Consider the following 16,794-nt stretch of genomic DNA (forward strand, 5'->3'; position numbering starts at 1 on the left):
TCCATCCTTCCATCCACCCACACTTCCACTCATCTTCCACCCATTCATCCACATGTCCACATGTCCTTCCAACTGTCTACAATTCTGTCCATCCTTCCATCCACCCACACTTCCACTCATTCTTCCATCCATTCATCCACACATCCATTTGTCCTTCCATCCATCCATCCATCCATCTACACACCCACTCATATTTCCTTCCACTCATCCCTACCCTCTTACCATATTTTCACATCTTTCCCTTGATTCAGCCACCGGCTTGTTTTTCCACCCCCACCAGTCCCACCACCTATCTAACCAAACAGGTCGTCTAAGACCCATCATCTCTTAGCTGGATCACTGCCTCTAAAGTGGTTTCTCCACATCCACTCTGTCCTCACCTCTCCAACCTCCACACAGCAGCCAGAGTATTGGTTCCAAAAACATCATCCCTTATCACTCACTTGCTCCCCATTCTGTTGCCCATAAGACAAAGCCCAAACACCCATCTCTATCATAAGGCCTTATGGAGTAGGAGCTCTGAAATACTCTTTACTTACATTTCCCTCTGTTCCCTTTCTTGTTTGTTGCCCCAACTGTAGTAATGTTTGTCAGGTCTTTGTACTCTCCTGTTCCCTCCTGCCATGCTACAGGATCTTTGCACACACTGTCCCCTCTTCTTAGAAACCCAACCTACTCTCCTTACCCTCTCTCTTTACTCTTAACCATCTTTCAGATTATGGCTCATGCGTCACTCCCTCAGACACCCTTCCCTGGCTGAGTCAAGTCTCCCTATTTTTAGCTCCTATAGCTCATGGGCCTCTCATTTAGAGTAACCAGCCATGGCTGCAAACTTCCACTTGCCATGTGACTATTTGATCAATGTCTGCTTCTCTCTCTGTCAGACTCTGAGGACCTTGTATGTGTCCTCAATGCCTAGCACAGTTCCTGCATATAAAAGATGTTCAACGAACATTAGTTGAACGAACGAATGAATGAATGAATGAATGAACTAGTGCCAGGCCCAATGAACACGGGGCAGGGAGGATAAAGACCTGAGAAAGAACTTAGCCTGCCTCACTGGGGCATCAGCCTGGCATCTGCCAGACACCGACTCCATGATAGAGAAGGAAAGGTTGGGAGCCCCGAGACATCAGTGGAGCCCTTCTGGATGCTCAGGGTGAATGAGACCCCTTTGACCGGAGGATCAACAAAGCTCTCCTCCCTTCTTTGAAGTGATATCTACCTTCCCACCTTTTCTGAGCCCTTCTTGTGCCCCAGCTGAGCCCTGCATTCATTCTCAGCATACTTCTTGCTTGGTCTGACCACCACTGTGAGACAGTGAGCTCCTCCCTGAGATAGGGGATGGGGCTCCCTGATGCTCTGGGCAGTTGGCTCTGGCCAGACCAAATATAGTTGGCCAAGAGTGCCCTTTCAGGATGAGCCATGGTATGTCAGCTCTCCCTCCTTCTGGTTTATTATATTATATATAAAGATCCTTCATCTGGGCCAAGTGGCATTTCTGTGAGAATCAGTTGTAATAAAATTTGCTATAAGGGGACTCACGTGGCAGCTGGGCTTTCCTGGTTAAAGAAAATGGATTTCCTCCTGAGGAAAGCTGATGGGCAGGGGGCCAGAAATGAGCAGAGCAAGGGGCTCTCTGTCTTGGCCAACAGACATTAACAGTAGGTGGGCCTCCTTTTCGGTGAGTCTGCATGGGCTCTCTGTGCTGGGTGGGAGGAAGGTCCCCATGGGGCAGGGAGGGGTATGGCTGGACAGAGGGGCCCTGGCCTTCAGCCCTGCAAATAGGCCGCTCAGGCTCCCAGCACCTACCCATGGTGGTCTTTGTCCTACCTTCTCCCCAGTGGTCCTTGGGACCAACCAACACCTTGATTGGTCGTCATCAGGCACAGTGAGCCACAGCAAGGGCATTTGGCTAGAGCGTGAACATGAAAAGCAACCACAGGACCTCGTGTGGAAGGGCCAGTGCAAGCCCAAGCCTGTGACAGTGGCCCCAAGGCCCCTCCACAGGCGCCTCTCTGTGGGACACCGGGCTTTCCCACAAAAGCAGTTCTACCTTGAGTGGTAAGAGTCCCAGTAAGGGGGACGTGGGCCACCCCATCCCCAGTCCAGGCCTGCTCTGGAGGCTCTTTGGCTATTTGACTGTCACCGAAGGGGTTGTTCCTTCTGCTCCCTTCTCCTGTGGAGGGGTCCTAGTCTAGTGCTGCAAACACCAGGCTCTCCTCAGAATGGCTTTCCAGCAACCAAAGGGCCTGTCTCCTCCCATCACAATGGCCTGTGGACAGCAGCCTATACAACCCTGAACCAAGACCAGGGATAACACAGGTGCACAGAGTGGCCTACAGGCAGGTGCACACACATGGTGTGGTTTAAGGTGGAACTTGAGAAAAACCAGGATAAGGTTGTCCTTGCTCATGAAGGAGCTCCTAACACATCGAAAACAGCCACAGCCAGGCCAGGAGGAGGGCGTAGAGTCCTCCCCATTTCCTACCTGGAAAAGGCACTAGGAGAAAAAGGACAAAAATAGAAACCCACTGAGCCATTTACAGTCTGAAGGCACTTTCTGTTCTGAAGCTCCCCAGCTTCCTCCCATCACCTTTAGCTCCATGAGGCTCACAGCAGTGCAGAGGGAGAAATGTCTCAGGGCGAGGGCTCAGATCTGAGCACCATGAAAGGATCCTGGGCAGTCAATGCCATTTGCCCAAATGATGCAGATAACAGGAGTCAGCATCTACTGAGGCTTTTCTAGGTGGCAGGCGCTGCGCTAAGCTCAGCTCTCTCTCTGTAGATTGTTTCCTCTGATGCTGGCACAGGTCCAGGAACCACCCAGACAAGAACTGATGTGGAAGTCACACATGGGGCGCATGGATCAGGATTCGGATCCGAGCAGCTGGACTCATGCAGAAAATGGGAAGCACGGTACTTACGAAGGTTAGGAGGGATAAGGCACATACTGTGATATCTCTGCGGTCGGGGCTCTGTAGGGCCCAGAAATGGGGCGAGTGTTGTGGCAGCCACCCCTGGATTGCTTATGAGCCATCTCACTGGACAGTAAGGAACACTCGAAATGTCAGGAGGAAGAATAAAATGTCTGAGAAAGGTGGTAAGGAAAGGCTTCCTTCTGAATTGTTCTTGGTCTCCAGGTTTGCGCTTTTTCTCTTCCACCATAAGGGGCAGCCCCTGAGAGAAGTGACTGGGCCACGTCCCCGGGGCTCCCCAATTATGGGCGCCGGGTGTCCAGCTGGGAGCACTCAGGCCACACCCTCTTTGTAGTTGGCTTCCAGACATGAGGGGTCTGTTCCCCATATCAGCCCTTCTGGCCAGGTGGTGGCTTCTGAGCTGGACAGAGCAGAACCCCCGGGGGTGGCTGAAAGCTGGGGAGAAAGCTTTTGAAATGTCCACTTTGGCCCTATTTTGTGCAGACAGAGGCCCTCCAAACCTTCCGCTTGAACCAGAAACACCAGAGGCCAGTCCAGAGTGGCTTTGATGTTTCAGTCCAAGGAGTGATAATGTGGAACACAATGACCAGTAATTTCCAGAAGCAGCCTCCCCAGGACTGCCAGCTGGCCTGCCTCTCCAGGAGGGCACAGGTCTCAAGCTCTTGTCGAAGGCTGAGAGGCCCCTCCTGTAGCTATTTGCATGGTGAGCTGCTCAGTAGCAGCTAAACCCAGAGGTAGCCCAGAGGAGGCTGAATTGGTTAAGTCATCTTGGTATTTATAGCACACCTTCCCCAGGAGTAGCAAAGCCACAGACAAGCAGGCTAGTTTCCCCAGAAGCCCCACCACAGGGTAGGTCTGCCACCCTTCAAGGAGCAGGTAGGGATCGGCAGTTACGGGGGCCAGGCCTGTTTGCTGGTCATCCTAAACTTCCCTGCTGCCCTTCCATAAGACCAAGGGAAGCTTCTCACGCTTCAGATAGGAGTTTCTGAGAGATGACCAGTAACAGTCAGCAAAGCTCGGAGGAATAGAAAAGATAATTCTTTTTTTCCTTCTGTGCTGCAAAGAAGTGTTCGAACCAAGCCAACATCTCCCATACAGCTCAGGGGTTTAGACCACAGCCAAGCCCTTGCCTCTGTCCACATGGGGCAGAACTAATCAATATCATTTTACAAAAGCACTTGACCTTATTTATCTCCACAGATGCTTGGGGAATCCTTAATATTCAGAGCTTTAAAAGTGTGCACCTGGCTTATTAATGAGTAGCTCCTTGGTGGGTTTGGCTCCCAGTGACATTTAGAAAGGCCGGCTCTCCACTTTTCTTGTGGGGGCCTCCACCTGAGCTGGGGAAGGGGTCTGTGCCCTGGGGAGGGGACTGTGAGATGAAGGGAGGCAGGAGGAGTTACTCAGAACAGCAAAAAGGAGGGAAACCCGGGGTGGGCGTGTGGCCCATAATCAGTGCTCAGGAAAAGGTAAGTTCTATTCATCGTCATTGCAATCCACAGGGTAGCTGTTTTGTCCTTAATTTGGGATCTCCCTTATGCAGAAAGAATGGCCACGCAATGGGCTGGCTAACCACTCAGTGGTGGACGAAGGTCATCCCATCTGGTGTGACTTTCTCAATTCATGTGGCTCAGGATGGGGAGGGAGGCAAGGCCTCCAGCAGCTTTCCCAGGACTGACCTAAGCAGGCGGACAAAGCTCCAGGTGCCTCTTTGTGTCAGAAACTGCACGCTCCCTATAGGAAGCCTCCTCTGATTGCCTTTGGTGGATGAGGACTATCAACTGACACAGACTTCTTTGTGGCAGAGATCCACAGGTGCCCTTGACACTCTTGAGCTGGGTGCATGGCCACCATCACCGGTTCCTGCTCATGGCGGTCACGTGACTGGCCCATGGGGCCGAGGATGCCATGCAGCCAATAATCAAACATGTTTGCTGTCGGGGATCACGCAGGCCTCTCTCACCAGCTGTGAGGCTCAGCCATTTTCTTTATGAAATCCTTTAATTTCTCTTTCAGGATGCTCAGGGAGCCTCACCCTCTTCTCTGGGACAAATTTTGCTAGACTTATTTTCTCTTTAATTATGATCCTCATGTCACATCAGAGCTTGAGGGAAGAGTGAATTGTTTATTGAAGGCAATTGTTTTGGGGCTCTTCGTGGGTCCAGGGAGATTGGGAACACCAGGTGACTCTTGCTTGGCTCTGCTGGCCTGGGTGGAGACTTTCCCAGCTCCATGGAGACTCTCCCAGGTTGGTCATCTCCGCGGGGCACGGGCTGAGAGTGAGGGCCTTCACCTTGTCCACAGCCCCCTTCTGGTATGGTTTATAGTTGCCATGGCGATACCCAAGGATGCTCCTCTCAGTGGCTCCCAGCAGTAAGAGCCTCTTGAAAGCTGGCACACCCATGGCCTTGACTCTCTCTCTCATTAGTAATTGAAATACTGAGAGCCAGTTCCCTGTGTGGGCCCCAGGCTGCAGTTTGCCACATCAGCCGGCTCTCTGTAGGGGCCTGGGTGCCTCTCCTTGGAGCCGGAGCCTTGAGGCTAATTAGAGGTTCGCATGCCACAGATCTGATCCCCAGGTCCCCGCAGAGGGGAACCTCTTGCCAACACACAAGCCATTGAGTTGCAAACTATATTCTTCTGAGGCTGCCGTTGGCTTCACTGTGGCACCAACGCCTTTCCTGATTAGAAGGGTTTGTCTGGAAGATACTCTGTTTTGTTCTCTCTCTCTCGCTCTCTCTTTTTTATTTTTTCTAGAAATGGCAATCAGCAACAAAGTGTTCATAAAAAATAGGTCAGCGTTCAGATTAATTAGGAGCCAGATTTACGAGGACGTGGCTAAGAAGGGGCCTGGTCTCCTGTGCCAACTCCACTGTGCTAATCCAGCCCATGTTATTTTTAAGCACAAATATCAAAATGTCTCTTGACAAATGAGACGTGAAATGAATGAATTTTTGGACATAAACTTTTAGTGCAAATATGTATTTGGCTGTGTTGGGCACCTATGGGGCACAGGAAGGGTTTTCTGGCCTGGCTGGGCAGTAGTTAAAGGACAGACATTCAAGTGAGTACCCACCCCCCACCCCCCTGCAACACACACACACACACACACACACACACACACAAACACCCCTTTCCTGGCATTGCTGAAGTAGCTTGCTTGAAAAACACAGTATTGTCTGGGACTTCTTTCTTCCAGGAGCAATTGCTGAACCAATGACTGGGGAGGTGGGCTGGAACCAGCCCTGAGGCTGCCATTCTCAAACAGCCAGAGTGTCCCCTTGACCCAGGCCTGGAATGGCCTTTTTAGCTAGAAACTCAGCTTTGGATTTGTCTTGGAATTGGGGTGGGGTTGAAACCCTCTTCCTCTGTCTGAGAGTTGGGTTATCGCCGACGCACCCCCTGAATCACTATCCACCTTTCTGCACTCTGTTCGAAGCCCCTGGGCACTGGTCCATCCAGGCCACTTCGTCAGAGTCCTTGCCCGAGGCTCTCAGGAGGGTTTGGCCAGTAGGAGGCCCGCCCAGGAACTGGAGTGCAGGAGGAAAGTGAGGTCCTTGCTGGGCCATCCGACCAAGCCCACAGCTCCCGTCAGGCAGGCCGCTCCAACTGGCCAGTCCCTCCGGGTTATACTAATTGCTCCCCCTTTGCCCCTTCAGGCCAGGGGTGCTAAAGGCTCCCACTGTCCCCAGCCCCGGGGACTGGCACTCATGCTTTGTTGGCTACCCTAGCCCTGTCCACACCTTCAGAAACTACTCTCGTCGCCTTTCCCCAGTGACCCTGTTTGAATGTGCCATTTGCTTTGCCAGCACCTGACTGATAAACTCCATCAGTACTCCGTGCTTGTTAACCAGGTGGCAGTAGTCCTTGCCGGCGCCTTGTCCTCGAGGCTGCTGAAAACTGTGAGCAAGGGAGGTCAGGCCTGAGGTCACGGTCTCAAGCTCCCTGTCTGGCTCATGCTGCTGGTGGCTCTGGTGGACTGGCTGGCCTGCTGCACCCCAGGCTCAGTGACACACACACCTGCAGAACAGTGATCAACGCCTGCCACCTAAAACACCATGTTCAGGCTTTGTCCCCGCTGACAGCCCAAACCTGGGTGGCCTTGGGTGGTAGGCGGGATGGAACACATAGGACCACATGGGCCCCCTCCTTGGGATCAAGGCCATTTGGGTATGTTTGTGGATTAGAAATCAGCTCATACACTTCTCCATGGCCACAGTGGGGCACAGAGGTACCCAGAGCACCGTGACTCTCCCAAGACCTTCACCTGGAGATGGGAAGGTACAGGCTTTCTGGTCTTTTGGCAGAAGGCCCACCTCTGGCCTTCTGAATGGGAGCTGGAAAGAAACTTGGGGTTCTTTCTGAGATGTGTCTAGTAGTTCCAGGCCTGTTCAGGAGCCGGCAACTGCTCGGGATGATAGAGACCTTATGGGCCACCACACCCCCATCCTGGTGGCACTGCCCTATCAGCCCTGTTGGGAGTCCACTTGGTGTGCTTTTCGGAGGGAATGCACATTACAAGCCACTCCATGGGAGGACAGCAGAGTTAAAATGCTGCCCTATGGCGGGCTAAATGCCCAAGGCCCTACCTGCTGGGGGTCCTGAGCACTACACCCTCAGAACTGCACGGGTGTGAGACCCTCTAGATCTTCCAGAAAGGGCACAATCAGCGTTTCTGTAGTGTAGTGGTTATCACGTTCGCCTCACAGAAAGGGCACAATCTGTGCCACCTTCCACAGTGGGGGTCCTGTTGTGGGGATGAGTGACCCTGGAGCCCCTTGTGTCCAGCCCAGAGACTGGATATCAGACCAGCGATGCCAGTCACACTCAGATCAACCCTGGTTGGACCAGGGTATCAAGGTTCTGGCTGGGGAGAGAAGATTCAAGCAGGAATGAGCTTGTGGCCTTGGTCTCATTAACACCTTTTGTGAACCCTATCAAGTTCATTCTCAAAGATCTGTTTCATATGATGCTTCCTTGACCAAAGCCTTTAATGGTCCCTATTGGATCCACTTAGCATTCAAGGCCCTCAGCAGTGTGGCCTCCAACTGCCAACCACTCAGCTTCATCTCCCCCATCCCCTCCTCTCTGGCAATAGCAGGTAATGGCCCCGGTGATGATAATGAACATTTACATAGAAATTTCCACACTGAGCTCCCTCTGCAGTCAGGGATTCCCACTCTCTTTTACAGATGAGGACATACATTCGGAGCTGTTAGACCACTTGCTTAAGTCATTCATACAGTAAGTGCTGGGAGCACAACTCACATCTGGCCCTGCCTTCTGAAGCCTTTGTTCTGCCACTACTCATGGTCTATGGAACATCCCAGAGGAATGTTCCGGCCAGAGACACATGCATTTACTTGCTGGGGCCCAAGGGCATAGAGCAAAGGGATTTTTTTTTTTTTCCATCAACCCAATTAAGCCCCTCACTCTACAAGTCAATAAACACTTTTCCAGTGGACCTACTGTGTGCTAGACAAAGATGGCTAACCCCCTAAAATTTATGTTCCCCTTCCACCGAGAAGAGACAGGACATGAGGTCGGAAAGCAGCTGCCAGGATGAGGGCTACGTTTTCCAGCCTGCCTTGCAGCTCTGTTGCCCCACGTGACTGAGTTCTGGCCAAAAGGTGAGAAGGGAAGTAACCTTTACCATTTGTAGGCCTGGTCTTTAAACACTTGCCTTGCCATTCTCTACAACAGCTTTGCTCCAGGAGAATTCACGCCTACCAAAATGATTTCAGTGGCCATTCTCTCAGTCTTCCAAGAACAATACAAACTTAGAACCATTCTAAATGAACAAGAAAGAAGTCAATTTGTTATCTACAATGTATGCCTCAGAGCATTAGGGCTTGGTTTTCTTGGGGAACTGGAGTGAGAATGTTGCTTCTGTTCACTCCCATCCTTTGGCTGTAAGTTAATGCCCAGAGCGACCCTGGCAGGCACATTTTGAAGATGGGAAAGTGCACCTCAGCCTGGGTCCCTGAATGAATTCATGGAACAGAACCTCTATCCCACCCCACCCCCACCCCCGACTTCAGAGCAGCATGAGACGTGGACCAGAAATAATACAGTTGAATTGTGTTAAGCACTGGCATTTTAGGGTTTATTTGTCACAGCAGCTAGTGTTATCTCACACTTACATAGGGGATAGAAAATTCCAAGTCAGGTGGGGAAGGCTGGGGCTGTTTGGGGAGAGGCCCTCCACAGATCTCAGCTCACCCACCTTCTCCCACAGCCTGGGGGAAAGTCTTGTGGGGGGCTGTGTGGAGCTTAAGATCCAGCCAGAAGCCTGAGCTGCATGGAGAGACCCCCAAAGGGCAGTGGAACTGAACTGACACGAAGACAGATAGGGTCTCAGCTGTTGGAAAGCTTCAGAACCAGACAAGGGAGACAGGCTGGGATCCCTGTCACCTCAGATTCCGTGGGAGAGCCCAGGATCCTGAGTCCTTAACCAGCTCTATGCTGCTGGTGAGCGGCCTGCACTTTGAGAAGCACGTGCCTAGGGCACAGTGTGCTCCATCCCACAGTGACGTTTACAGGCCACTGTCGAAGAACCCAGACACCTAGTGCTGCAAAGCCAGTAGAGATGCTCTCTCTGGGACTGTGTCAAACAAGTCTGGGTGTCCTGCCCCAGAGCTGTCTGCCCAGGGCAGTCAGTCTGTTTTCCCTTCTGATCTCCAACTCCTCTCTCTCCTGTCCCCCCACCATCTCTCCCAGCCCTTTCAGCTCCCTAGGAAAGCAGGTCTTAACCTCTGGATGCCCTGCTAACCATGGCAAGGCTCTATCTTCACGCCCCCATTCCCCAAGAAGGCCCAAAGGGGACTATTTATAGCAGAGCCTGTGCCTAGGAAACAGTCTGGACTTAGCTAAAGAGAGCAGAGGCAGCACAGCCAGTCTTACCCACAGCCTCCAACAATGTCTGCTCTAGCAATCAGCATCCAGATGCCCACTGTCTGAGTTGTAGCCACATCCTCCCACTCTGGGGGCTAGTGCCCTACCCTCTAGGCTCTCAGGGCTCCAGGAGAAAAGGGTCCAGTTCTCCAAACTCAAGAGAGGTTTCCCCACACAGCAGCCACGAATGTACCGGGAGATCGGGGCAGGCCGGCCCCCACCCCCTTCATAAATACACACCTTGAATGCTTCTGAGCGACCAGCAATAAACAGGAAACTCAGGAAATGAGGGAGCCCAAATGAGGCTGCGGAAAACTTGCCCCAGGCACACCCAAGTGCACTCCCAATCATCAGGCAAACTCAAACGCTAGAGTCCCTCCCCTACTCCTCCCGCCCCCCCCCCGCCCCGTTCCGCAGCCCCCGCGCAAGCGCGCCCCCTCTCGGCATCTTCCCTTACCTGAGCCGTGCCTCTGGCGAAGAAGGACCGCCTGGCCCAGTGGCGGTGACGCTGACGAAGCTGCGGCCGCAGTCGCGACGGTGGTCGTGGCTGCGTGGGCCGCGGAGGCGGCTGCCGCCTCGGGGACTGCAGGACCCGGGGCCGCAGGAGGACTCCCCGGAGGCAGGCTTTTGTCGCCGCGGTCGGGGTCGGAGGTAGCGCGGCCCGCGGCGCCGGTGGCACCCACGTTGTTGGCGTTGGCTGCGCTGTTGGCGCTGTGGCGACGCGGACCGCTGCTCTGAATGTGGGACACGGCCTCGGCGGCCTGCATGTTGGGTGGCGCAAAGCGCGAGAGCACGCGCAGCAACGCCTGGGCCTTGTGCTCCTGCGTGTCATCGTCGCTGTAGTCGGACACGCGGCATTCGTACACGCCTTCGTCCTGCCGCCGCACGGCGGACAGCCGCAGCCGGTGTGAGATGTCATTGCCCTGGACGCGCACGGTCTGCAAGAGAGCAGGCGCTGGTGTCAGAGGCTGGGATGCGCAAGCCCACAGCAAACTCTGCAGCAGCGTAGTGCCACCGCGCCCCACTTCTGCTTTTACGCCCTCATGCCGCAGCACCCCAACACCTCTCGGACTCAGGTCTGCCCCTGGTGACTCAGTTTTTCTTTCATCCCGCGTCTCCCCAGAGGCATGGGACTCCCAAACCTGACTGGACCCTAGATGGCCCTACCCATTGCGCCGTCTCCCCATCATCTTAAGCGAATGCATCATGTTACATCCGCTCGCCAAACTATGCTTCTGTCCATCAGAGAAGCAGAACCCACCCCTCCTTCCTCCTTTCTTCACCTTGGAAAATTCTGGCTTGGCCTCCTGTCGCTAAACCACCGCAGGGCCTTAAGCCCAGCCCTCCACATCCACTTCCACCAACGTTCCTTTTCTCTGGAATCCAGAGGGCCTGGGTTAGTGCCTGAAGGACAGCCACTTGGCTCTCAAGAGTACACATAAATATCTGCCTCCCCCCTCCACGCTGCCCTTCACAGCTAACCCTCCACCCTTCCGAGGATGTAGGCAACGCGGAGGCTGCTGCTGGGCTCCCCGGGCTCGGCTACTTTTGAGTCTGCATTTCAGAGAGGCAGCCCGAAGCTTCCTACAAGCCCACCTCCTCGGCGGCCTGGAGGATACCACTTTGAGGCGCTCACCTCGGAACCCAGAGCATGATGAGGCCCCAGTGGTTTCCAAGCCCTGATATTTCCACGCTCCAGGTAGGAGAGCTTGGGCGCATCTCCTCCTTGAGTTATAGATCCCAAGACTCCGGCCCCTAGCAGCCCCGCCAATTCCTCCTACCCCTTCCCGCCCCCCACCTTCCCCCAGGACCTGCCCACAGCACCCGGCACCGGACCTGAAAGCCACGCAAAGGAGAGGAATGAGGTGGAGGGCGCAACTTGGGCGCCGGGTGTGTGGGGGCGGGGCCGGAAAGGCCCACCAGTTGGCGAAGGGGTCAAGGCCAGCGCGCTCCAGTTGCTGGGAGACAAGCCAGCAGAGGAGAGTCAAGCAGATGCGCAGGGGTCTGGAACGCGCCAGCTGGACGAAGGAGAGTTTTACAGGTGAGCGCCTCACAGAGAAAGGAGATTCAGGCCTGGGACCCTTGATTTACACAAAAGCGAACCGGATTCCACTAGCGGCGACAGATGGCGCCCCGACAAGCCAAGCAACCGACAACGCAAGGCTGCGAGCAGGGCCCTACATCGCGCGGCCGCCGAGCCTTTCTAAGAGAGGAAAATGTGGGGCGCGAAGCGGCCAGAAGGGGTCTCCCGCGGCCCGCGCTGGGCTCCACACTTACGCTGATTTTAGTTGCATCCTTATTTGTTACCTAAAATGCAAAGAGGGAGAGAGACACATTAGGCTCTCGGCCTTCAGGCTCCGGGAACTCAGATGCGCCTCAAGCAAGGGGACTCTCCGCGGGCGGGCTAGGACTCGAAACCGCTCGGGATGTAGCCAGGCTGAAGTCACGAAGGACATGAGGATTTCCTGGAGTTTTACCCAGAAGGAAGCAGGGCTTGGAGCTAGCATGGTCCCTGGACAAGGAGAGGCTGCCCTAGCACACCTGGGCGCCAGAGAGTAAAGGCTGGATTGCCACCAGGGTAGGAAGAAAGGCTCATCTCCCTCCCCCCCCACCCCCAACATCATCATTCCCTGCCGTGTTTCTCTAAATCCCGTGGAAAGCTGGACAGAGGGGCCCGTGTATCCGGACAGGACGCAGAGGGAGACGTGAGCAGTAACTCTGGGGGCGACCCTGGGTAGAGAGTAGGTGTGCATGTGTGTGTGTTAGACTGTATGTGAGAGGCCGGTTTAAGAGGCAGACAGACGGTGGGGGCCTTCCCTCCGATCCTGTGGGGGTTGGAGGTGCACTGCGGGCTTCTGGAACCCAGCCCAGAGGAGCTTAACTCCTTGGCCCTGTGCCCTGGGGACCTCGGAGTAGCAGAGGGCAGGGAAAGCCTGGCCCATTTAAGTGGTCTTCCTTCATCACCCAGTACCCGTCTGACTCTGCGGCCAGCAGCCAGCAAGCAAGAGCAGACGAACTGGATGAAGGGTTGCTTTTAAGAGAATTTTAAATGAAAGGAGAAGGGAAGGTATTACCAAAACTGTGCTGTTGTTCAAGATGCTGCGGGAATGGGGGTTGTGGGAGACGGGCAGCTCCACAGGGCGGCGCCCTGCCTTCCTTGCCGGGGTTGCCCCAGCCGCCCGGGCCTGAGCCGAGTGAGCGCCGGCGCCGCGTGGGCGGCGGGTTACCTTGCTCCGGGCGCCCGGCACGCTGAGCGCCAGCTCGTGCAGCAGCTCCCGGGGCGGTTCCTTGAGGTACCACCACTGAATCTCCAGCGAATACGAGGTGGCTCCGCTAGCCCGGAAGGCGCAGGGCATTTCGATGTCGTCTCCCTCCCGTACTGTCACATCTTTGGGGACTTCGGTAAATGTAGCTGGGGGCGGGGAAGAGAGAGGCGTGACCAACTGTGGGGCGGGGGCCTGGGGCAACTCTAGGCGAGACTGTGCGTCCCGGCTCTCTGGCCTTTGTGCTTGCCACCCCGTAGCCACAAGCGTGGCCCAGGAGCTAGCAAAGTTCGGTTGAACAGCTGCCCGGCCCCAGCAGAGACCGGCTACCGCGGCAGGCTGCTTTCCTCGGATCCCGCGGAGCGGCACGGGCAGCTTATGCTTCCACCCCGCGCCCAGCCGCACTGTCAGAGCCAGCCTGGGGCGCGCCAGGTCGCGTGCCCCGAAAGCCACCTTTCCGCCGAAGCACCTGTCCGGCTTCAAATGACCCCGGAGAGGGCTCCGCCGCTGCGGCGACCCTTCGCTGCTCTCCTCCCCCTACCCCTCTGGGCCTGGGCTGCACACCGGGATTGCTGGAGACCATGAAGCCTTCCCCTTCTCTTCCTTCTCCGGCTCCTTGATGACCGGGACAGAACGGTTCTGGCGGCCCCGGCAAGGACTCCCCCGCCCGAGCCCCCCGCGGCAGCAAAGTTCCCGCGCTCACCGTCGGCCACGAAGAGCAGCAGGGCGTGCAGCAGCAGCGGCGGCAGGTATCCGAGGGCTCCGAGAGGGTTCCGCTGTTCCATCTCCCGCGGGGGGCGCGGCGGCGGCGGGGGCCCGGGCGCCGAGAGGCAGCGGTGGCGGCAGCGTGGGCTCGGATCCGGCTCGGGGCTCGGGCTAGGACGCCTCCGAGCCTGCCATGGCCCCGCGCGGCGCCCCCTCCCCCGGCCGCCGGCGGCCGCCAATCAGCCCAGCTCCCTCGCCGGCTTGCCCGGCGCGGCTCCGGCTGGGGGCGCTGCGCGGGGGGCGCAGGACGCTAGGTCCCGCCGGGAGGCTACTGGTGATCTGTCCGTGCTTCCCTCTGTCGGGCCGTCCACAGGACTATGGGGTAGCTCAATTTAGTCTCTGCCCGGCGGGCCGGGCAGAGGCTGGGCCGCCCGGAGACCCATCCCTGGCCAAGGGAGCGCGCGCCTCAGAGCCGCGAGCTTCTGCCTCCGGGTCTCGTTCTGATTTGGCTCCCGAATGCCACCTCCTCCGGCTCCCGCCGAGCTCTCCCGCCGCCGCCCCCGCTGGTCCCTCCGCGTCTCTCTCCGCAAGGCGAGTGGGCGCTCAGCCGCGGCTAGCAGACCTGGCGTCCGACCCAGTGCAGCGCGGGGAGTGCGGGTCCGGTGTAGCGGACCCAGAGCCGGGGAGAGGCGGGGAGAGGGGGAGGGGAAGGAAAAAGGGAGGGGGCGGTCAGTGGCTGGGCTCGGAGCCGCCTCCACCGCTGCATCACCCCCGCCCTCCCCTCTTCTTCCACAGCCTGCACCGCCCCCGCCCCAGAGCGCGCCCCCACCCCCGCGGGGGTCGCTTGGAGGGGCCACAATCTCTGTGGTTGGAGCGCAGCCCCGCCCGCACCCTCTTTGGCTGGGGGTCCTCCCACCCAAACTCTCCCTGGCTTCTTCCCAATCTTCTCGCCTGAGACGGCAGCTTATCCCTGCACCCGCGTGCCCCGCGGCCCTCTCCGCAGACCCCCGCCCTCAACTCCTTACCCCAGTTTGGGCAAAGAGCTGCACCGCTCTTTGTCCCAGGCCCAGGCCATGGCTGGTGGGTGGGCGCCGGGGGCCAGGGAGAAGGGCGGAGCGCTGTGCTGGGCTGGGGACGAGGCCGGGTGACGGAGGCGACGCCGGGAGTCTGCAGTGTGCGAGCGAGAAGTGAGCGCAGAGCGCCCGGCGAGCAGGTGCCTGTGGCGCGGAGAGCGCACGAGCGAGCCAGCGAGCAGCGGCCGTGAGTGACGGCAGAGGCGGCGGGGGTGGGGTGGGGTGGGGAGCGCCCAGCACGACTCAGGGCTCCGGAGGTTTCCGAGCGGGGGTGGGGTTCCTGCACCTAAATCGTTGGCCCATGCGTGCCCACTCGTTCCTCGCCGGTCGCGGCCCTCTCTTTACCGGTGCAAGGCTAGGGGATCCTCAGGCGGCGAGAGGTCGGGTCCAGGGAGCTTTCCGAAGCCCGTCCCCGGTCCCTGCATCTCTCGCCCCCACCCCCACCCCCACCCCCCGCCGCATCCCTGTACCTCTCCCAGCCTTCACCAGGAGCTTGTCCCTCCCCAGCTCTCTGCGGGAGTCCAGTCTGGCCCCCAAGGGGGAGTGTAGGGCCGGCTTCTGGTTCCGATGGGCACACAGTTGTAGGGGCAAGTCCCGCAACTGGGTTTGGGTCTCTCTTGCTTCCCTTCCCATGGGAGACCTGAATCCCGGATTTCAGTTTCTCTGTCCCTATCTTCCTGGCCCCAACCTCTCAGCTCAGTCCTACAGGAGGCCCCCACCAGTGGATGGTTGACGTGTCTGTTTTCCAGCTTGGCTTGCCAGCTTTCTGGAGGCACCACCAGAGTGTTCCCCAAGAGCCAAGGAGAAGGAAACCCAGAGGGCAGATACTTCAGGGCAGCAGACATGGTGCAGGCTGCCCAGGGCATACCCTGGGTGGGGAAGTAGTAGCTTCAGTCCCTTCCTAAGCTTTGTCTTACCAATAAGGCTACCCCTGGACACTGTGCCCTCTACCCCTCCTGGGCCTGGCTTTCAGTATCCTCATCTGTGACCACGGAGTCATTTCCACCCCCTCAAGCCATTGCTGCTCCACTAGGGAGCCCTGGCTGGGAAAATGTCTAGGGTCTTTCTCTTATTTCTATGGTTTCTCTGCAAGGACTCCAACCCATGGAGGCAGTTGCCAGCTGCCTTCCGTCATTTCATCTCCCTCGGGCCAGGGGCTTCCCGTTAGAAATCCCACCTCCCTTTAGAAACTGCCTTGGGTTGCTGAATGGAAGACCCTGTGGAACCCACTGCTGTCCTTAGTTTCTGAACGGAGGGGGCAGACTTGCACTGTGCTAAGGAGATTCAGGACCTTGAGGGGATTCTAGGAAAGCACATTCATTTGGGAATTGATTACAGGCAGGGCTCTGATGGCAAGAGCTAGCCCACAGGGCAGGGGGCCTGCCTGGGGACACAGCCATCTCCTGTCCTGACACCAGATCCAAGCAAAGATGGATGGCCAGTGATCAGGGATACATGAGGGGAGAATTCCTGCAGGTAGAGGGAGTTATACTTTGGTTCCCCATTAGATCTGTGAGTCTTCTAAACCTGAACCACCCTGTGGGGTAAGCTATATCTTGACTGCTTCATGAGCTGGTGTTATTATTAACAAGAATAATGACCATGTTCTTTCACATGCTTTCCATGTATCAGGCATTGGTTATATACTTACCATGCATTAGTTCTCACTATGAAATTGGATCACTCTTTCTCTGCTCAAAATCCTACAGAGGCTCTTTTTGCACTCAGGATTAATGCCAGAGGCCTTACAATGTCTGACAAGGTCAAACTATCTGCTTTTGTCTTCCACTCAATCACTATGTCTTCATACTTTTTGTGTCCTTTCCCTGATGACTCTCTCTAGCCACGCGGGCTTCCTTACTACAGTGCAGTACACTGTGGTCTCACCCCAGGACCTTTGCACGAGCTGTATCATTTGAC

The 16,794-nt window shown here is 56.5% G+C and overlaps 1 protein-coding gene across 1 annotated transcript in view; it reads right to left on the reverse strand.

Moving 5' to 3' along the window:
- The window catches only part of VSTM2B (V-set and transmembrane domain containing 2B), a 28,687-nt gene extending 13,161 nt beyond the window's left edge, over positions 1 to 15,526 (reverse strand). The window contains exons 1-5 of the mRNA XM_004765257.2: positions 14,827 to 15,526; positions 13,800 to 14,423; positions 13,061 to 13,245; positions 12,111 to 12,140; positions 10,291 to 10,771 (exon numbers count right to left, since the gene is read on the reverse strand). Of these exons, the coding sequence (XP_004765314.1) occupies positions 10,291 to 10,771; positions 12,111 to 12,140; positions 13,061 to 13,245; positions 13,800 to 13,881 (778 nt within the window). The 5' untranslated portion in view covers positions 13,882 to 14,423; positions 14,827 to 15,526. The remainder of the gene's footprint in view (positions 1 to 10,290; positions 10,772 to 12,110; positions 12,141 to 13,060; positions 13,246 to 13,799; positions 14,424 to 14,826) is intronic.
- Positions 15,527 to 16,794: the final 1,268 nt, after the last annotated feature.

Source organism: Mustela putorius, unplaced genomic scaffold (assembly GCF_011764305.1).
Source record: "Mustela putorius furo isolate JIRA1106 unplaced genomic scaffold, ASM1176430v1.1 tig00000174_pilon_pilon_pilon, whole genome shotgun sequence".
Taxonomy (NCBI): domain Eukaryota; kingdom Metazoa; phylum Chordata; class Mammalia; order Carnivora; family Mustelidae; genus Mustela; species Mustela putorius.